This window comes from Lampetra fluviatilis, chromosome 29, assembly GCF_964198595.1.
Source record: "Lampetra fluviatilis chromosome 29, kcLamFluv1.1, whole genome shotgun sequence".
In the NCBI taxonomy this organism is placed as follows: Eukaryota; Metazoa; Chordata; class Hyperoartia; order Petromyzontiformes; family Petromyzontidae; genus Lampetra; species Lampetra fluviatilis.
Window position 1 is genome coordinate 1,930,367 of NC_136303.1, and position 21,410 is coordinate 1,951,776.

The 21,410-nt window shown below is 47.2% G+C and overlaps 1 protein-coding gene and 2 non-coding genes across 8 annotated transcripts in view; 1 reads left to right on the forward strand and 2 right to left on the reverse strand.

Annotated features, from left to right (window-relative positions):
* Positions 1-611: 611 nt before the first annotated feature.
* TRNAP-AGG (transfer RNA proline (anticodon AGG)) lies at positions 612-683 on the forward strand. Its single transcript has one exon. It is a non-coding gene; the product is annotated as a tRNA-Pro (tRNA).
* Positions 684-1,126: 443 nt separating this feature from the next.
* On the reverse strand, positions 1,127-1,198 carry TRNAP-CGG (transfer RNA proline (anticodon CGG)). The gene has a single exon. It is a non-coding gene; the product is annotated as a tRNA-Pro (tRNA).
* A 2,312-nt stretch (positions 1,199-3,510) lies between these two features.
* LOC144942940 (WASH complex subunit 2-like) overlaps positions 3,511-21,410 on the reverse strand; it is a 29,184-nt gene continuing 11,284 nt past the window's right edge. For 2 of the 6 annotated variants that reach the window (XM_078869982.1, XM_078869981.1), the window contains exons 11-25: positions 19,681-19,775; positions 18,490-18,562; positions 17,282-17,341; positions 16,701-16,865; positions 15,888-16,063; positions 15,125-15,187; positions 14,906-14,995; positions 14,446-14,693; positions 13,518-13,647; positions 12,803-13,195; positions 11,979-12,056; positions 10,962-11,168; positions 9,186-10,364; positions 8,159-8,375; positions 3,511-7,342 (exon numbers count right to left, since the gene is read on the reverse strand). In XM_078869982.1, coding sequence (XP_078726108.1) covers positions 7,215-7,342; positions 8,159-8,375; positions 9,186-10,364; positions 10,962-11,168; positions 11,979-12,056; positions 12,803-13,195; positions 13,518-13,647; positions 14,446-14,693; positions 14,906-14,995; positions 15,125-15,187; positions 15,888-16,063; positions 16,701-16,865; positions 17,282-17,341; positions 18,490-18,562; positions 19,681-19,775 — 3,302 coding nt within the window. In that variant the 3' untranslated portion in view covers positions 3,511-7,214. The remainder of the gene's footprint in view (positions 7,343-8,158; positions 8,376-9,185; positions 10,365-10,961; positions 11,169-11,978; positions 12,057-12,802; positions 13,196-13,517; positions 13,648-14,445; positions 14,694-14,905; positions 14,996-15,124; positions 15,188-15,887; positions 16,064-16,700; positions 16,866-17,281; positions 17,342-18,489; positions 18,563-19,680; positions 19,776-21,410) is intronic. The other 4 variants (XM_078869984.1, XM_078869983.1, XM_078869986.1 and 1 more) reach the window with 4 other exon arrangements.

The window sequence follows — 21,410 nt, forward strand, 5'->3', positions numbered from 1 at the left end:
CAACACGGACGGGTTATCGCCGTATTTTTGTACGGGGAAATCTAGTTTGCAGGTCTATACGGCGTGAATCCGTTTCAATGCGGGCACAACAATTTTAATAAGATAATTTGTGTCTGTTTGTTTGTGTGTCTCCCTTGTGATGTGACTTTGTAGGATGAACGTCGAGATTTATAAGGGTCACGGAGTGACCAATAAGATCTGAATTTGTAATAAGGTCGGGCACTGATAAGGGGTTGACAGGTTAGGATTATAGACAGAGACTCATAGAGATCCATAGAAACCCATAGATACACAGAGACCCACAAAGCTGTCAACCCATACGGTTTACCCCGTATTATTGTACGGGGAAATTGAGTTATTAGGTCCATACGGCCTACATCCGTTTCAACACGGGCACAACAATAGTTTATTTGTTTGACTTTGTAGGATGAACGTCGAGATTTATAAATGGCACGGGGTGACCAAGTGGTTTGTAATAAGTCAGGCTGCGTGTTAAACTCAGACAGGGTGGAGGATCAGGGCTTGAGAGAACTACTCAGAGAGGTTTCTTGTTGAGTTTCACGGCATAGGCCGATCTATATGAGGCCCGTGAGCGATGCTCTCTGTCGGCTGGCTCGTTGGTCTAGGGGTATGATTCTCGCTTAGGGTGCGAGAGGTCCCGGGTTCAAATCCCGGACGAGCCCAAGTTCGCTTATTTTTTTATACAAAAAAAAACAGGTTTTCTTTTCCGTCACATTCATTCACGTGTGAAATACACGCGACCCCATCACGTTAACGCTTTTAGACGCGTTACGTGTAAATGTATCGCGCTAAATACAAATACAAATGATTGTTTTTCTCTGACGCATTCTCCGTCAGGTTTCATTGCCAGCTTTGGCGCCCTCCCCCGTCGAATCGTGGAATTGAATCGACAACCACGCGGCAGAGTCGGCGACAACACTTCCTTTGTTCAAAGTTTCAACTGCGGACCACAACTTATTTAAGAACAAGCGCATTGGTGAATAAAGTCAACGTAGTTGTAAAACTAACATTTTGAATAGCACAACGCCCTAAGTTTTTTTTAAATCGCACGACATGTAACAACTTTATAAATTAGTTTAACAAAAAAGCGAGCGTTTTTTTTGCTGGGCTCGTCCGGGATTTGAACCCGGGACCTCTCGCACCCGAAGCGAGAATCATACCCCTAGACCAACGAGCCACGCCGGAGGTCAGCGTGACCACGATACCTACTCTGCACGACGTTCACAATGCACCATCCTTCACAAGAAGTGGCACAATTCCATTCATAGAGACCCATAGAGATTCTAGATTTGAAGCTTTAGTGACTGCAAGTATTCATATTCTTAGGTTTTTTCGGTAAAGTCACGTAGGTAAAAAAATCAAAATTAATAAAAGTAAAATAAAAATAAATAAAAAAATCACGTTTCGGAGGCAACACAAGCTTCCGTCTTCAGGTGGAACCGTCACAGCACGCTTGCTGTAATCAAGTAAATGAGAGATTCCAAGGGATACTACCCCGTATATATACTGGTTGAGGGGAGGGAGGATGGGCCAGGACCGGCCCACTTTTATTATTATGGTAAGGTGTGGCTTGAGACTACGGCTAGTCTACATAACAAAGGACTGAGCCTTTATTATGGTAAGGTGCGGAATACCCATTGAGATACATAGAGATAGCAAAGCTGTCAACCCATACGGTTTACCCCGTATTCTTGTACGGGGAAATTGAGAATCAGGGGTGGGGAACATCATTTGGTCTGTTCCAGCCATCACATTAGGGGTGAGTTAATTACATGTTTGACCAAATATAACAGGCTAATTTTTAAGTTGATCTTTTTGTATGGCCCGCGAATGATGTTATAAATATCCAAATGGCCCTTGGCAGAAAAAAGGGCCTAGACCAAGGAGCCACACACGAGGTCAGCGTGACCACGAGACCTCCTCTTCACGATGTCCACGATGCAACATTCTCCATAAGAAGTGGCCGAGTTCCATTCAAAAAAAGTCATTCTTTCTCAATAAACTCGATACATATACCGGGTTGCATACCTTCCTCATTGGCTGTGTCGGGTGGTGGCGGGGTTAACGACACATTTATATTTATGCGATCTAACAAACAAACCAAAAACCTGTATTATGGATGCATACTAACAACCCAATAAAAATGATTTTTTATAACGAATTCGTCAACAACACTGCCTTGAAAGAAAAATACTGTAGATAAAAGGCGAGGTTTCGGGAACTGTCCCTTCTACAGAGTACAAACTGCCAACGAAGCATCAACAAATTATTTGTTCAATAAAATTGGGGGGTGGGAGGGGTGGGGAGGGGCTGGTCACCCCGTGGTGCCCTTATAAACTCAACGTTTAACCTACTCACGCCGGCTTGTGCCCGCCCTCACAGTCAGGCATATTAGCGGAATACACCACGCCGCCGTTGACCCTGGCCATTGACCGAGCAACCCAACGTTCCTACCAGCTCCCTCCGCAGGAATGTGTTTACTGAGCACATTCTCAATCATCAATGGGAATGAACTCGATGCTTTGTTTCACCTAACAATACACAATCTAATAATATTTGTGTTAAGTCTACAGGCCTTCCTGCATCGACGTTTCCCACCAGGAATTAAACAACAAATGTAATTTGTATTGCATGTCGCATAGTAGCAGAGTGGGATGCGTGTTTGATGCAAACGCCTGGACGATGGTAAAGCATGCGTGTAAGAATGCATCAATTCGCTGTTGTTTGGCCTTATTCCTCAAGGTTATCCCGACTGAGCCATTGGCGTCACGTCATGGGACGAAACTATCCACTCGGATCTGCGCAAACATTGGTGTTCAAGAGAATTACCCACGGAAGCAGCTCGCTGCCCCTTAAAAATACCTTCACAAGTGACGTTTGGTTCATACATTAAGCGGCAACACTTTCCCCGACCCAGAACCGGCCCAAGACCTTCGGGGGCCCTAAGCAAAATTTGGTTGGAGGCCCCTTTGATGTATGATTTTTTTCACCCACTAGCTAGCAGTGACTCTAGGGGGCCCTCTGCTGGCCACGGGGCCCTTTGCAATTGCAAGGGTCGCTTAGTAGCTGGGCCGGCTCTGCCCCGACCGCTCAGCCACCGAGTATAATTTTCGTGGCGTTGGTAAATTATAGGAATGCGATTTTCAATTTTAGGTTTTTTTTTTGTTTGCAATCAACGGTGACCAGGCTGAGACCATCAACTTGCTGCACTTGAGAACGCGACTTCGTGACAGCCCGTTGCCCGGATTTCGAACCAGGATCTAAGCGGTCTGAGCTGAGACATGTGCATAGAATAATAATCAATGTTTTTTTAAATTCATGTTTAGATATAGTGGGTTCACATGATGCATGAAGCCACGAGTGGCTCGTGAGCATTCACCACGATGACATTATTTATTTAAATGAATCAGGACCCTCGAATCTTGTGCAGGCTGGGGGTAGGGGGTAAGCATCCGGATATTGATAAGACACCGAACCTTGACAGCATCATTTAAGTGTTAACACTTTATTGTCCATAAGTATGAAATAATTATTGTTGATCACATGAGATGAATTTACGTCGTCACATTTAATGAATCAATGATATAATACTTTAATGCACAGTACAATCAGAACAATTTTTTTAATTATAGCAAAGGCAGTTATTTTTTTTTTACAGAAATGAAGTTATTATTATATATATCAGTACCTAAAATTGCGAATCAAATTGCACCTCGTGAAACTGTTTAAGGGCCGTAGAGACGTCCCCAGACCCCAGACTTAGTGCATTCCTGTTATCGAGACGATGGGGCCTGCCTCATGGCATGGAATATCCAGCAATATTTTGCAAGGTTCCCGCCCGCTCTGAAGTTACGCGAGCCAGTGTTTTTATTTCGCCCCCGACAAGTTGTCCAGCACGATGTCCCACGTTTTTTTTTAAATCCCAGCACGTGGTAGGGGACGCGTCTGCCACCACAACGCGCGGCGGGGGGTAACGACTCAAAAGCAACACAGGGGAGCAGGACAGCATGAGTGTGAGAACTGAGGACGAGGGCTCACGTATTCTGAAATATTCACAGGTCAATTGGATTTTTTTTTTTAAACCACAGATTTGCTTTGCCAAGCACACAATTTCGTTTGCAAATTTAATATAACCCCCCACCCCCTCCAAAAGGAAACGAAAATTGTATGGATATTTATATTTACATACAAAAAAGTGAACAGAATGTTATAAGCTGAAAAAAATCAAGTTAAGGTTTCATTATTATGATTTACAACAGCATGGCTCTTGAGAAACTCTCCAGATCTTCAGTCGACAGCATTATAGCTCGAAATCACTCGGGGGGGAAAAATTAAAAAAGTACTTAATCTAAGTTCACAAATTGTCTCTATAAAATGTGCTCCAAATACCTCTGAAGAGCATTTCGCTCCCAATATAAAGTCTCCACCAACTATTATCATCTGCTTTTGGTCAAGTTACATCCGCATGTGCAATGTCTAGCCAAGCATTCAAGTTGGTTGATGCGCGCATCTATAGACGTGTGCATCGCAACGGCTTCCTAATTTCAGTTACCACGTGTTATGCGGGTCAATCCGAACTTAATTTCACGTGGGTCTGTCAGGGGAAAAGCAACCTGGAAAATCTCTGCGCCTGGCAGTGGCTATTCGTCACATCCGTATTTCAAGCTACGAACAATACAGAATATATTCGGTGATAATTTAAGACCAGGGTACCCAGATCGGTTTACAATGGATAACGTTCAGAATTAAATGTTTTTGTATTTTACCCATAACTTAATCCAAGTGCGTAATCGACGCCATGTCATGAGATGAAGAATCCATTTGAAACGCTCGGAAAAGTGCGCTGTGCCTTCGAAGATGGACCCAGTGAATATATTTTTAATAGGACTCTTGGTGAATTGTGGCCTGTCATCAATCACACAGTACGGGGTGCACTTTCCTGCAAATGTGATACATAATTGTCACATGACAAACCGATATGCCACATTTCCCTCGCTTTAAGCGTGTCCGGTTTGTGCGATTTTGCGTATATATGGTCATCCTATTTTCACCCAAAATTCGCAACATGTGATTTGAACTCCCACGTATGTGCCTATGCGGTCGGACGCGGGGCAACATTGTGTGGACTGTGCGAGCGACTTGGCCGGCAGTTGTCTCGGGTGGTTTCGCTTTGTGCATCTATGCTGCATAAAGTGAGGGAAACCTGTATACGTTTAGAAAATACATTTTCCCCAATGTCGTCCTTATTGTGCAATTAGCGTGATGAGATCAAGAATCCATGCGGATTTCTCGCACGTGAGTGCATCAGCTCGGGTTTGCAAATGATCCATGGAAATGCGATGGGGGCAGCAATTTCCCACCGGCCCTCCCATCGCGAGAAATGTTCATTGCACGAGTCAAAATTATGTTTTAATTGTCCTCAGTTGATGTTTTACTAAATTAAGTGCCAAAACCAAACCTAAAAGCTATTCGTGACTGGGCTGTGACCAATAGACTTGAAAACTCAGTTTAATCACAGGCAACTCTCTGCATTCAAACTGGGGCCCTGAGAGCCTGAGAGTGGGCACATGGGTTTATGTGAACCAACGACCAATTTCCCGGTACACCAAGGAGGCTGTTTCAGAATGTGTGAAGTTTGCGAGCCACTCGAAAAAAAAATGTGACATTGAATCACGAAAAATTACTCCTTTGACCACAAAGCGTGAGCAACATGCGACGATGACATTAACCAGACACCAATTTGTCCACGTACATGTGTACGTATGTACGTACATGTGTACGTACGTACATACGTACACATTTGTAAATCACTGCTGAGTGAGGGCCTCCCCAAGCAGCACAGGTCGAGGGGGTTATTTAACCGTACTTCACCATACGATGGTCCATACGGACTGGTGAAGGTGGAGAACATAGACATGCAATCATGGAAGTAGAATACGATGTGTTTTGCTGCACCGATTTAACGTATATAAATATTGCAAGTGTAATATGCCATAGTAATCCAGGTCATCGTAATTAGTAAGGCAAGGCATTCTTCCATTCTGTGTAATGCTGGATTCTAGGTAACAAACGTAAGCAGCAAGTGTTATTTAAAAAGATTTCTTCAAATGTAAAGTATTATTACAATATCATTTAATTTTAAACAGAGCTCTTGGTTAAAGTGTCATTTCTATAAAGCCTCCGACTAACATGTGCACGTCCCTCCGTACAGATCTGAATTTACCGACGGCAAAAAGCCAAGAGCAGCCTCTTCCCACCGTACAGGGAACAGCCAAGCCAGGGAGAGCGACTGGCAACCTCAGACCACCACCCTGCCAGCACGTTTTTTGGGATGGTAAACAGTAAGAAAGTAACGGCTGCCCCGATTCGTAACAGAAAAAAACATGAATTCCTACGCTTACGTGCACCAAATCATGCGTGCAAGAGATTTTTTTGCACAAAATGCACCATCACATTTTGGCTAACGGTGACCGACGGTGTACGAACGAAACAAAAGATTAAATACAAGACTGCAAAAATGGCGACAAAAATAATTGAATCGTGACAATTCAGTAAATCAATGGGGAAGGGGGGAATGGTGAATCCGTTAGATGCCGAGTAAAGGTTAGAAAAAGAAAATGGTCGCATCTGTCGCTTATGACAATAATGATTAAACCCCCCCCCATGCCAAATTCAAATGTATTGTGAGGACAGAGTTTCACTGCTTGGCACGGAAAACAGCCAGTGGGAAACCGCCAGGACCGTGAGGGGGGCCCCACACGCGCTGGTGCGGACCAGATGTGTCTGTGGAAACGGGGATATTTGTGTCGCCTGTCTCTAGAAGCCTATTCTCCCCAACTTCTAATTGACGAATAGAAATGTCCGAAAGCTCACGGCGTCCCTACGTTTGTTCCCTCCCTCCCTCCCCACGTGGGTCTTTTGGTCGGGCTTCTACAACTGCTCGGTGCGCGGCAAGTCAAAAGCGGCATTGGTGTCAAGAATTTTCGTTACATCTGTGTACCTTCACCGTAGCCTCCTCTAGCAGTAATAGAATCACGTCTCGGCACTGCGACTGCCGACCACCAGCAGCACAGGTTAGAAAAAAGCAATGCTAGACTGCAGCTTCTACCCTGGAAATAAAAGTGCCATTTGTGTTTTTTTAACATACATATATATAAAAGACGTTACAATGTTTTGTTTGTTTTATCTCTTCTTCATGGACCACCGAGTGCGTTGAGTGGGTCGGTGAAAATGGTGTCCACTTTGTCTTTCTTTGGCTCAGCCGGTCGTGACGGCGTCGTTTTCTTTGAAGCGGCGGAGCTTTCCACCACAAAGATGTCATCTGCCGGGGGGGGGGATAAAAAAGACAAACGGCGGCAAGTTTCAACAAAGCTTTGGTGTATATCACTACTACTTACCGGACTCCTCTGCCTCACACGATCGAGCACGTGGTCCACTCTTTGCATGAAAACCTTCTCTAACTGAAGGTGGCCAGGTGGCTCAAGATATTAGACTTGAATACAGGTGTTTAAACATTCATGACAAAACAAGGGGGCCCGAGTACAGAAAATGCTCGTAAAGTCTGGTAGGCTGGGATTTTTGTAATACCCAAAATGTCGTGAGAGAAAAATGGATAGACCGGTGTTCAAGTGAGCTTAGAACGCAAACTCATGCTGTTGCTAAGGATTATGTCCTTACTCCCAATGCACCAGCCATTCAGCTGCCAGGAAGACAAACAACCCTTATGCAACATGGCCTGAGGTCATCACTCCATGCCCAGATTCTCAATTATGGCGATCTGGTCTCAATTCATCATAAATTTGGGTCTCGCGTGGTAACCCTACCATGGTGGCGAGATGTGAACTACCTCGCCTGGTATACAGGAGGTCGTGAGTTTGATCCCGACCCTGACGTCTGTATGTTTGGAGTTTGCATGTTTTCTCCGTGGTCGTGTGGATTTTTCTCCGGGTCCTCCGGTTTTTACCTCCACATTTAGAAACATGCATTTAAAGTATTAAGCTGCAATGAATTTCCACATGAAAAACCACTTCGTAGAGCTATCGTTTGTAGCCAGGTCGCTTCTGAAATAGAGCTATATAGCTCAGTGGGCCTTACCTGTGAAATAAAAATTGTTTAGTTCAGTGTAGTTTACACGCACCAAAGTCGGCATCAAAGACGGAAGCGCTTGCTGGCTTGGCGAGGTTGGACGGCGGTCGTGGCGTCCCCTCTCCAGACACCGCCGCCTTCTTTGTCTTCGACCCGGGCCCAGGGAAGATGTCTCCGAAGATGTCGGCGTCATCGTCGTCATCGAGAAACACGTTCTTGGGAGTGTGCGACTTTGGCTTGGCCTTGGCCGCCCCCCCAAATATATCGTCCTGGAAATGAGCAAGCAAGTGTGCAAGATCACAGTTTCACTTAGCGCTTGTTCAACATTACGAGTGCACAAACCGTAAGCTAAAATGTTAACGAAATACTTTCTCTGAGAAATAACACTTTGATGTGCTGAGGGTGGAAACACTTCCAAATTGTTTTATTACAATTTCCTTACATTTTATTCCAATTGGGATCAGGTGGTATAGTGAAGTATCCATTGAGAACTGACTTCCATTAACATTAATGCATGCATGAATTCTCTTTTTAAATTAGTTTAGGACTTTTTAAAGATTACAGGTGTAACCTTTGAACATTCATAAATTATGTTTTGTCTCAACTGATTCAGGATTCTTGGTTGAGTTTTGTAAATGACGAATTCGAGATGACCCTCCAGGAAGAAGAAAAATATATATTAAAGAAAATAGATAACATTAATTCAAGATTACACAATTAAAATGTTTTAATGCCAGTGTTAAAATACATTAAATTATCCCATGTCCTGACTTTTGGGCCATCCTGTACAAAGCCCTTTGTCAACGCACTGCTGGACGAAAGTTACCCGACACTGTTTACTTCACCACTCTAGTCAGTGGAGGTCAGTGAAAGGTGGGTTGGGGGCAGGATCGGTTCAAATATCACTCGACACCAAAATTAACCAAGGCCTGGAATCAAACGCAGGTGACGTAGCCACAGCGTAGTGAGCTAACCAATGCACCACCACTCCCCCCGACCTAGCTAATATGGGGGGGGGGGAGATGGTCTATAGCGAAGGTCCAGTCATGATCACTGAGCAGAGAGCCCTCTGCACACACCTGTGCAATGCCAGTCGCTGACGCTTTGCTGCCGCTCTTCGGTCGCACCTCTGATACTTTCTTGGTGCTGGCACCAAACAGACCGTCATCGTCGTCCGACTCGCTGAACGTCAGATCTTTCCTCTGCGAGTCGTCCTCGGAGCCGCGCGCCCCGCCAAACAAAACCGTCCCGTAGCTCTGGCTCTCAAACTCGGGCACCACTGCCATTTTATCCTCGGGCTCTTCTCGTGGCGGTTGGCTCGACTCGGCCGGGTCCGATATTTTGGCGCCAGGCTGCACGCTCTTGGGCTTCGTCAGACCGGCAAACAAATCGTCATCGTCCTCATCATCCAACAACGCAGCCTTCTTGTGCACCGCTGCGTTTTTGACCGAGTCTTGAAACAGGGCGTCGAGGGCATCAGCTGCAGATTTGGAATGCGGCTCCGCTGCAGTGGCGGCGGTAGGCTGCGGTGACTGTGCCACCTTCGGCTGCTGTGGCACAGCACGCACTTTTGAAGCCTTGGGAGCATCGCCAAAGAGGTCATCGAAATCAAACGGATCGTCCGAGCCGATTCCCAAAGCCTTGGCGCCACCAACGACTTTAGCACTGCTTCCAAATAAGGCCGATGGTCCCTCCTCCTCCGCACTCGCTTTCGAAGGCTTTGACAGCGGCGCGAATAAGTCATCGTCGTCGCTGAGGACGGGCCGTGACCCTGTGGTGGATTTTGTCTGCTGCGCGGTGATCACTGCGGGCTTCCTCGCCTTGCTGCCGCCAAACAGCTCGTCGTCTTCGTCCGACAGGAACATGTCGAGCGACTTTGGCTGTTTGCTTGCGGCTGGTTTTTTTAATCCCTCGTCCAAAGCTACCGCGCTCACGGCATTGGCTCCGGCCTTAGCTGGTGTCGAGCTCTCAGCGGACGGTCTCTGCCTAGGCTTCACCGATTGGCTCGGCATGCTCGCAACGCCTTGGAGAGGAGATGGTACGTCGGCTGGAACCGCTGGTGGTGGTGAGAAAGCCGGTCCTGCCATCAATGGAGATGGCCGCGACCTCGCGTCCTTGTCTTCGGAAGGCGACAGCGAAAGCGATGGAGACGTGGACGTGGATGTGGACGGCCCGTCCGGCTCGTCAGACTTCTCGCTTGACAGGCGGAGTCCGGCGCGAGTTGGCGGCCGTCTATTCCCACCCACCTTCGCTCGGTTCTGAAGTGGAAACACAACAAGGTGGTGGTTGGATGTGATTCTCTTATGTCGGACACCACAGAGCTATCTCTGAGATTTAGCACTTCCCTACTCACTCTGCGTGTCAAGAGCAATGTTATTTGCATTAGAGTCACGGCAATATTTTTTATTACCCAACCTGAAATTTGACCTAATCAAGCGTGTGCGATGAAACCATAAAACACTACACTCGTTACCGCAGTTTAATCACGGGGGGGGGGGCACCATGGTCGCGACATGTTAACTACCTCGCCTGGTATACAGGAGGTTGTGGGTTCGATCCTGACCCTGACGCCTGCTGCTCTATATGTCGAGTTTGCATGTTTCCCCTGTGGTCGCGTGAATTTGTCTCCGGGTCCTCCAGTTTTCCCCTCCACGTTTAGAATCAACATCACGCGTTTAGAGCATTTGGCCGCTATAATTGTCCACACAATGATAAGCCACTTCGTTCAGCTATCATTGGTGGCCAGGTCACTTCTGAAAAAAAGCTATATAGCTCAGTGGGCCTTAAACTGGTAAAATAAAAAATTGTTTAGTTTGTCTTAACGGGCCAGGTTTTCTCTGGCCTGGGACTCGTACCTTGCCGAGGCTGTGCAGCGTGTCTGCTTGCGCCGGCCGCTCAAAGCCGATTGTTGCCTCCTCTGGCCCCGACCCGGGCGAGGATTTCACCGACACTGCCCCCGCTGCTTCCTGATTGGCTGGCTGGTGGGACGAGGTCAGCGGTGGGCGGGGCTTGGGTTTGGGGCCATCAGGCAGCAGTTTGGCAGGGTCAATGGCCAAGCTGGCCTACAGGAAATACACATTCGGCAGAAGACATCGGGCACATTTTCACGTGATACGAGCCAAGGAAACACGCATACATCACAACATCGAAAGGAAAATAACAGCTAAATGAGACGTACGGGAGGTACCCCCGCTTACCACGGGGGTTTTGCTCATGGAAATTGCCCCGTAAAGCGAATTTGCTTCAAGAGGGAGTAATTTTCCCAAAGGAAGAATGGTAAAGGTGGGGTGGTTGCTGTTCCAGCCTGTAATTGTATTGTTTAATTTATTACATGTGTTGTGTTTATATAGTATTTCTATAAATATGTTACGTGTGACAGTCATTTATTTAAATAAAAAGTGTGTGAGAGTTCGAGAGATATGGCAAGTGAGAAAAATATCAGATGGTGATATGACGCGATGCACACAATGATGCCAGAACCAAGACTGAGGAAGAGGAATGCAGACCGAATATCACAGTGCGCATCAGTAACAGCAATATAGTTCTACAGTATTAGCTCCCAGCACCACCCAACAACGCTGCCAACACCCACGGTGCTCAGAAAAGTAGTCCGTCACGTGCTAGACTCACGTTACAGCAGGTAGTCTCTAACTCGCTAGACTAGTGTTCTAGTGAGTAGTCCATTACGTGCTAGACTCACGTTATAGTGAGTAGTCCGGTATGTGCTAGACTTGTATTTGAGCGAGTAGTCTGTCATGGGCTAGACTTCCATAAAGAAAAAACCGTGTTAAAGCGAAAACGCGTCGTGTGAACGCGTGTTAAACGTGGATTTCCTGAGTACGTACGGTATTTATTATTTCATGCCATTTTACCTGCAGCTTCCCGATGGCTGTTGACGGGGGTTTTGATTTGGACGGAGGCAAGCTGGGCGTCGGCAGTTCCGAAGGATTCTAAAGCAACGTACATGAACAGTGTGAAAACATTACATCACCGAAATGTACAGAAAGAGAAATAATCATAATAGTAATAATCATAACAAGAGATGCTGCTGCTGCGGTGTTGATGGTCAGCACACTGGATTTCCAGAGGCTGCTGATTTGACCTCCTGTCACCGTAGTTGAAGTTTCTTCTTCTCCCCTCTACCCTCTATCCTGCCAGCATTAGCAATGGCTACACCACAGACAGTTGATTGGCAGGTCATGTTTGGTTGGACAAAGTGTGGGTACTCCCCCTGCTTCCAAGAGGTCTGGCCAGTGTGGAAGATGAGACCAACATACCCTCTAAGCAGCGCTCTCCTCTCTCGAGCTCCGTCTAGTGGAGGCCCTTCTGCCAGCAGTGGAGTGAACAAGACAATTCAGAGCTGCACCTCTAACCGTCGCTCTCCGATTGTCACCACTGGGCAGTGCTCAACTGTTCCCACAGTGATGGAAGGGGGGGCTTGCCCACACACAGCCCCCCAAGGTATAAGGCAGCTGACTATATTGTGCCGATGTGTCCTAACAATGAAGAAACCGGTACACCCTCTAAACCAGTGTTCTTCACTAATTTTCAGAGGGGGGACACTTTCGCCGCCAGTGGCCTGCGGGGCCTTGCAATGAAGAACCCTGCCCTAGAAAAGCTCTCGAGAGCTACTCTGGCGGTAGGTCCTTCTGCCAGCAGCGGCACAGAATAAGCGTATGCAGTGCTGCACCTTTACCTTTCCCGATTTCGTAAACAGGTCCACGTCGGGCTCGCCCTCCTGCTCGCGACTTCGGCTGAACAAGAACTCCTCGTCGTCGAACACGCCCGGCTTGGCCGCCTTGGTCGCCGCCGGCGGCGGCGGCTGCTTCGCGCCAGCTCCGTCCGCGGCGTTCACGCGCGGCGCTGCCTGCGGCTTTTTGACGCCCCCACCAAAGAGGCGGCCGCCGTCAACGGAGTCTCCGTGACCACCATCGGCACCCCTGTCGTCGCCGTCTTCGTCGTCGCTGTCGAACAGACTGAGCACCTTGGGCTTGGCCGTGCCGGGTTTGGAGACGGAGCTGGTGAGTGGCGGGGGGAGCCGGTCCTCGTCCTCCTCCCAGTGCGCCTCCAGCGGCTGCCCTTTCGTCTTCTGCGGGGAGAGAGCAGCCCGAGTCATCGGGGATCGGCCGAGATGCAAGTTGTAGCACTGGAGGTGCTCATGGTGGTTGTGCTGCTGTTGTTGGTGGCGAGGGTGGTTCTGATTGTGGTGGTGCTGGTGGTGATAATGGTGCTGTGGGTCTGGACATTATACATTGTGTCGATGAATCCATTATCGACGTATGTTGGGTTTTAAATTCACTGGGGGGAAGGTGGTGGAGGCTGGGTGGCGTTGGTGGTGGTGACGAGAGGCACGAGGGGGGGGGGGTTTCTATGGGGGCGCCGTGTGTGTGGGGGTGTGTGGGGGGCGGCACCGTGTGTGACGGTGCCGGCGGCCGGGCGGCCTCGGGGGCTGCGGCGGGTAGAGACGCGGCGAAGAGCGCAGAGCCTCCCTCCGCATCGTCAGTGTTGTCCTCGAACAGCAGCGATGCCCGGCCCGGCTTGCTGCACACGGCACACCACGTCCAGAATACCTCTCACGATGGCTGTGGCTACTACTAGTCATGTGCCAACTACTCAAGTCTGCAAGCGAACTGGAAAATATATTTCACTTCATCCAGTATAACTACTAGTCACGTAACTACCAGAGTTTGCCGGAGAACTTAAAAATATTCTACGAGAAAATAAGCGCCGAGGGGAACAACTGCATTGTGCTGTTCCGACAGGTACAGATCCGTGCATCTCTGTCAAGGTGTGTAACACCTGCGCACCAGGATCAAATTAGTCCAACTGTTCCACTGGCAATGTTATGCAAGATGATTTAACGAGCTGACCTCGTCAGATCTCTGAAACTAAGCAGAGTTGAGCCTGGATATTGCTTGGATTGGTGATCGCCGTGCATAGCACAGCTGTTATAAGCTGCTGTGGGGCTACGTTGCAGGCAGCAGAATGCAATGCAGCAAAATAAATTGTTGTACTGCACTTTCGTATTATCGTGTCTATGCTCCCTGCTTTCACCACCTCACCATTGACCAAGCATGGTGAAGTATAGTCAAACAACTCCCACGACGCCAAAGGGGTGTGAAGGCCCTAATCTGGCAGCGGATGGACAACACGGGCCGAATCTCTTTTACTCATGGAAGACTCATCTGCAGGAGGGTCCTGCACCGAGAAGTTTGGCCAATTGCGCTCATGATCTTTCAGCTTTAATAGCGGGATGAAACCGGATTTGATTAACATTTCACGAGGATGCCGCAACCCCGAGCGAAGGCTTCCACACGTTGGTTGGCGCTGAGACTTCACCTGGCCGGTTTTGGCGCCGCCACCGAAAAGAGGTCGTCATCCCCTTCGTCGTCATCGTCAAATAACCCCGTCCCCGCGCGCGGCTTTGACGCCGGAGGTTTCGCCGCCGCCATTGCCGGGACAGCTGACTCCGCCGCTGCCTGGCTGGGGGCCTTCCGTGCCACCGGGGCTGCTGGAGATGTCCCGGCGGCTTGGGCTTGAGGTTTCTCCACCTTGGCTCTGGGTATACTGGCGGAATCCCACAGGTCCTGAACAGAATATACGGATAACGGTACAACGTCGCGTTTCTGACTCGCCGGGCACCAGAGATGTGTTTTAAGGTCGGATATGTGAGCATCTGTAGAATGTTACAATTCCGACCGTGGACAAATTTGTCACTGGACACACTTGACTGTGCTTTAGAAGCGAATTCACATGACATTATACCACAATGAGAGCTAAAAGATAGAAATAATCTTACTTCGTCGTCAGAAAAGAGGCCGGCGGTGGCTTTCGGTTTGGTGCCTTCGTTTGAAGGCTTCTGAGTGGGTGCCGTTGAAAAGAGGTCACTCTGGTAAAACCAGAAAACAATCGAGCAGAGTTTTAATGTCAAGACAGTCTCGGCGATGACCGACAAGTAATCGTTACAGTGCTCGGAATCACATTCAATTATCCAAAAGATGTGAATCAGCGACCTTACCTCGTCGTCATCATCATCAAAGAGGGAGGAAGTAACCTTGGGTTTAAGTGGCTGGGTGGACGGCTGTAACAGAACGGATTTTTTTTCGATTGGTGAGCACACGTGAATTAAGGTATTCACAGTCGCATGTGAATTTCACTCCATCTTATCACGCAGCAAGAGTTTTGTGAAAATCTCCGGTGTGAGATAGCATTTGTATCCCCGTAGAAATCTGTCCCTGGGGTTAAAATATTCGATTATTTGAACACCCCCCCCACACCCCCCGTGGTAGTTTAATCCCCCAGCCAGTTTTGAGACTTCTTCTCGTCACGTATCTATAATTATGGTGGGAGTTCGCCGATTTACAATTATAAACATTTATATTTATTTGTAAGGCGCCTTCCACGAATGTCCCAAGGCGTCTTGAGTCAAAAGCACTGAACAAAGTTGTTAGTATTCTGACCCCGGGGTCGAAATTGTGTGAGGTTAAAATACTATCTTACACCTTCAAGGAGGTTCAGAGAGATTCCACTTCACAGGCGTAGCGGACGGACGCGCGCTCACGGCCGTGCATACAGCAGCAAAGACAAATATCCCCCTGATAGCCTTAACAGGCTTTTGGGGCAAGTGCTGTCAGTGAGAGCACCTATGAAGGCCAGCACGGCACACGAAGGGAGTGGGTGGTCACTGCACCACGCCCGGTCGCCTTTGCCCTGAGCGGGAATCGAACCCGGGTCGCCGGGTTTGTAGAGCAGCGCGCATACAGCAGCACACGCACGCCCACCTTGCTCTGCTGGCTCTGGGCTGGCGACACCTTGGTGGTGTCCGTCCTGGACGGGAGGGTCTTTGTGGATGGCGGCTTGAAGCCGAAAAGGCCTCCACCGTCATCTCCGTCAGTGTCGGCATCCTCGTCTGCAAACAGACCTTGGCTGGGCTTTGCCCTCAGAGCCTCTGCAACTGCTGACAGGCCACGGATAATAAATAGGACGTCTTAAGCAAACCTAAGTAGTGTTCTGTGCCCTTTATAATCAGCATCGGCCAGGATTACTCTGGATGAAGGCGTTCCGAAGCCGTCACTATTTCTTAAGATTCCGCGGAGTAATAATGCACCGAGCACCTGCATACGAGCTGATTTCATCGCTCGATCTCCACGATTGATTTCTTCTCGAGCCCATTCCCTTTGTTAGCTGCCATCCTGCCATCAACCCTTCTAGCGATGGGTCCTACAAAACCCCACTTAACTTTTATCGGTCAAAACGCTGGATGGACGGAATCCAAATAATGTCGCAGGAATGCATGAATTGAATGTCTCTAACACGGCGTTACAACAACTAATAAAGATGACCCAATAGAAATTTTAATTTAGTATAAAGGTTCTGTTGCTAAAGACATCTTCCAAAACTCAAAGTCATAAACCAGAAAAACAGAAATACTTGAAAATACACATATACATTTTACCCTGACTGCTACCCATCAGCTTCCGCACTGCAATCTATTGCCGAAGACAGACGCACGTTGGAAGGCATTTCGACATCCATGCGTAGCACGGTTATTCTAACTTGTTCGGCGTTATTTTTCCTGTAAATACGGACAGCACCTGCTTTGGTCTGCTTGCCAGCTCCACCGATTCCCGCGAAGAGGTCACCCTCTTCGTCGTCGCTGAACAAAGTGGAGGCCGGCTTCTTCTCCGGCTGGGATTGCACGACCTTCGGCACCTCCTGGGCCACGGGCTGCGGCTTCGGAGGCACAAAAATGCCCTCGCCTGACGGAACGGTGTGAGAGCGTCATCAAGGGAGGTTTAATCGACTTTCAGGTGAAAAACACGGGCCTTGGGAGACTGAACCAATTGGTCACGAACCACAATCGATTATGCTCGTGATGCATATGTTGTCAGTTACACAATTAATAACTAAATAAACTTGCAGGAAAATCATCAAGTTTAATAGGAAGGATAAATATTTATTTATGATATCAACGACTCATTTGTTTTTATCTCACCAATCATTTGTCAGGGAATAGGATGCTTAAAAGAAGATTCACGATGAGGATATTTAGCAAAAAAGGATGACACGACTATTGTGGACTTTATGAAGTACGACGAAAGGTAGCATCGCAATACCGCGGCAAAACCCTCCGTGTGAACATCTCTCGGTGCAGTTGAGAAAGAACGGCACTGACCGGGAAATAAGGACACGGCACCAGCTGGGATTTTTTTCCCAGATTTCGTTAACGTCCGATCTGCCATCGCACGCAGACACACACAGAAAACAGTAGACGTTGGGATTTTAGCTTCAATTGCAACTGACGACTCAGTGATCACAAACACACATGCCTGGCAAACATTAATGATGGCTCCATAAAAATATTTTCCTCTCAAATTAGCAAGTGTGGCATTATACGTTTTAGAGTATACAATGCAAAGTGTGAGATTTTATCCCAAGGGAAGATGTGCTAATTATTAAGATAAGTTTCACATTTTAAGCTGTACTTATGTGGGGGTGTGTGTTTATTGCTGTTGAAGAACTTTACCAATGTATTTTAAAATGTATATTTGGAATAATTTTTATAATTTAAGAGAACCGTTGGCGTCACCATCAATGAGACATTTAGTAGCCGAATGACACCTTTTGTGACACTTTTCCTAGATTGTAAGCTAAATCCTATCAATTATGGGGATTTTTTTGATTTCTCAATGCATTCTCTACATTGCACAGATAACAGTTCAGCTGGTTAATGCAGTCCCATAATGGTTAATCAAATAAAAGCGAATCTTAAGCTCACGTTACCTATCGAATAATTCGTATAAGAATCATATTTTTTTCGTACAAATGTTTCTATGAGAATAAAGGTCAGAATTGGACATAACAAATGAAACCGTATAAATGAGACAGAACACATAAGAAATATGTGACAGATTAGACAGTGAATAAGAAAGTATAAAACGAGACTGACAACACAACAAGATGTGACACTAAAAATGAGATTGACAGTAGAAACTAGACTGACATAATAAAAACAAGCAAAACAGGCTGTCCAGAGGTACACAACGCAAACAAGAGAGTACAAACAAGACAACTAGCACAATCGAGACAGATATTATAGAGCAGACAGCATGGGCAAGAGAGACAGTACAGAGGCAGATAGTACAAATGAGAAAGTGTAACAAAGCCACCAGTACAAATGAGACAAACATGACATCGGGGACACCGCAGACAAGGCAGTTCAAAACGAGAGAAAGAAAAAGTATTTCTAGAGTTGATTCGTGATTGTGAATCGTGGCAATCGAATCAAGGGGTAAACGAAAGGAGTAAGTTTCGGCGTAACGTTCAAAGGCAGCGGGTGCGTTCACAGGAGCGGGTAGCGAGCAGCACACACACACACCACACCTTTCTTAGTCTCTGCAGGGACAGGCACAGTCTTTTCTTCAGTCCTCACTTCCTCATCAAAGAGCCCGCCCTCCTTTGAGAGACACAGCAAGAAGCACCATCGCATTTTAATCAGGTGGGCAACACCTTCCACGGACCATCATCAGACACAGGGTGATACAATGCCTCCTGCAAAGTCCCGAATGGTCGCTTTCTTGATATGACACCAACAGCACTATCGGATCAAAGTTGGATTTTTTTTTTTACCATGATGTACAGTTGCTCTGCTAGCAGCAGGGCCAACTGCGAGGGTGGTGGTCTTTGTTTATTATTGCCCAGATGTGCTACTGAAACTACGTCCTAATACAGAGAAGCCATTCACATCTCTTGCAGGACAGTGCAACCCTTCATGTTAAGAGCATGGCCCATAGAAGCGGATATCACAGAACTAATTTTAACATCACTTCAAGCGATTTCTGTGCCACACAAGAGGGAGTAGAACTTATCCATCCGTTCTGCACCAGAGTAATGCCGTCGCATGCAAGCCAAACTGATATTTTTAATCGCAGCTTAAACCAAACTTAAGACAGAACCAAAGTTAACGTGATGGTGTTGTGCAGTCATCGGTACCACCCAGTTGAACCACAACTCAGTCAATGTCCATGGGTTTGTGGATCTCTATGCAAGTCACTAAATAAATAAGCAGACAATATGCCTCCTTCACATATCTGTTCGGACACAGAAAAATATATGTTTACACATCCAATCAGCCACACAGCCTTCTGGCTGTGCATAATTTCATTAGCATTGATTCAACATACACTCTCAACCAGTTTCAACAAAGAGTGTCTCATCAGCTATCAGGCTTGCTGGAACCCAAGCTGGTGAACTGCCGGATGTTTCTAGGCAAAGACTCTCTCTGTTAGATTTATGTTGTATGCTATGTAAGTCTCTGGGTCTTCATGAGTTGCATCTCTATAAGAGTCCATTGGTGACTGTGTCAAGACTACTCAAGTGTATTCAATTGGTACCGGGTATAATCAGTGGAAATTGTCTGGATTTGAACCCCAGGATCAGCAGTGCCACCAGGCGAACGCTCTTAACCTCCGAGCCACCCAGGTCACCCTCCTTCAAGGGGTAGCCCTAAGGAGCCACATCAATTGAGCGTGCCAAGTTCACGAGCGGTGGAAGCGTTGCGTCGCGTTGCGGTACCTCGTCGTCGTCAAACAGGCCCTTGCCACCCGAGAACATCCCCCTGGTGCTCGCAAAGGGGGACTCGTCTTCATCTTCCGGGGCTGCCAGCATGTCTGGGGAGAATAGGGGGGGCGGGGGTTCAGGTAGGGTTTTCTTGGAGTTTCTCTCACTTGATACAGCTATCGTGCTGTGGCTGTTCCACCTGAAGACGGAAGCTTGTGTTGCCTCCGAAACGTCGTGATTTTTATTTTATTTTTATTTTACTTTTATTAATTTAATTTTTTTACCTACGTGACTTTACCGAAAAAACCTAAGAATATGAATCCTTGCAGTCACGAAAGCTTCAAATCTAGAATTAGGTTCAGGGTTAGTTGAGGTTAGTGACAGCAAACAACCGACGGCAAAACTAAAAACATTAATCGAGCATATAATCATGGAATCATCTCGTACACAAAGCCTATGAAATAATAACAAAGCAGGCATGTAACAATGCAACACCCCCAACTGCTGCTCATCCCCAGAGATTCTACGAACTGCCAAGATTCGTGGTGGCAATTCAAGGATACTTTTTTGTTTCATGTTACCTTAAATGTCAAGGTGTAATTTATATTTCATAGAAATCATAAGCAATCGATTGTCACATGTGCTACTTGATTTTATTCCACAAATTTCCGTATCATCATATGCCTATTTAATGTGATGGCTGTTTTGTGCAGTCATTGGTGACCCGTCTTATGCCATTACCTTGCTAAACTTGAGATCCGATTTTCCCAGATTTGCCTCAAATGTATTTTATAAGGAGGCTCCTGCATTGGGATGTTTGGCCATTTCTTTCTATAAGGAGTATTTTACTTTGTGTGTAAATAAACCCGCCAGACATACGAGGGAAAAACACTCAACAGCTCCACACAGATGAGGTAATGATCCCACTTGCTGTACTGCCATCTCCTGCCCACCTCGGTCTTGGGAGTCGCACAAATAATCTATGTGATCCACCAAACCTTGTCTCAAAAGTTCTGGATCAGAGGCGTCCACCATCGCATGCAGCTTAGTTATTCATCTGCGAGTGTTGACCGCGTAATGTCTGTGCTGCGAACATAAGCCGAGACTGTACCGCAATACTCTGTCATTTAGTTATTTATTAAAACAAGCGGCTAAACTGTTACTTCTGTTAGTCACGTATTCATACAGTAACACTTAACGGATTGTATTGCCTTTAGAGGATACGCGAAAAATTGTACGGGCCAATTACATTTCATCCCCAGGCTTTCACGACCAATATTATGTTCCGATGATGTAAAGGCACCAACTGAGGGCCCTGATCAGGCAGCACATTCACCCAAGATCTGAGCTCTTGCTTGTGATAGAAGAGTGATCAGGAGGCGATTGACTGCTGGGTTAGGGAACGATTGGAGTCGATCAGCGAGTGCTGGCATTGTCAATCATCCCGACAGCTTTACGTTGAATTATATCGAGCACAGCGAGGTATGAACGGGGTGCTCCACCCCAGATATGACAGTAGGATTGCAGTTTAGGCTAAATTTATGACACACTAGCTGTACTACCCGGCTTCGCCCGGGACTTGGATCCACCACGCCCGGCCACCTTTGTCTCCCCAGTGGCGATGTTCACACACCACAGCAGTTACTCGTTTGAGGCCGAGTCAAACCTAGGGGAGGCCTAGGACCGGTTCAAATAATCGTCACCGGTGGTGGCCGTGAGCGGGAATCGAACTCGGGTCGCCGGGT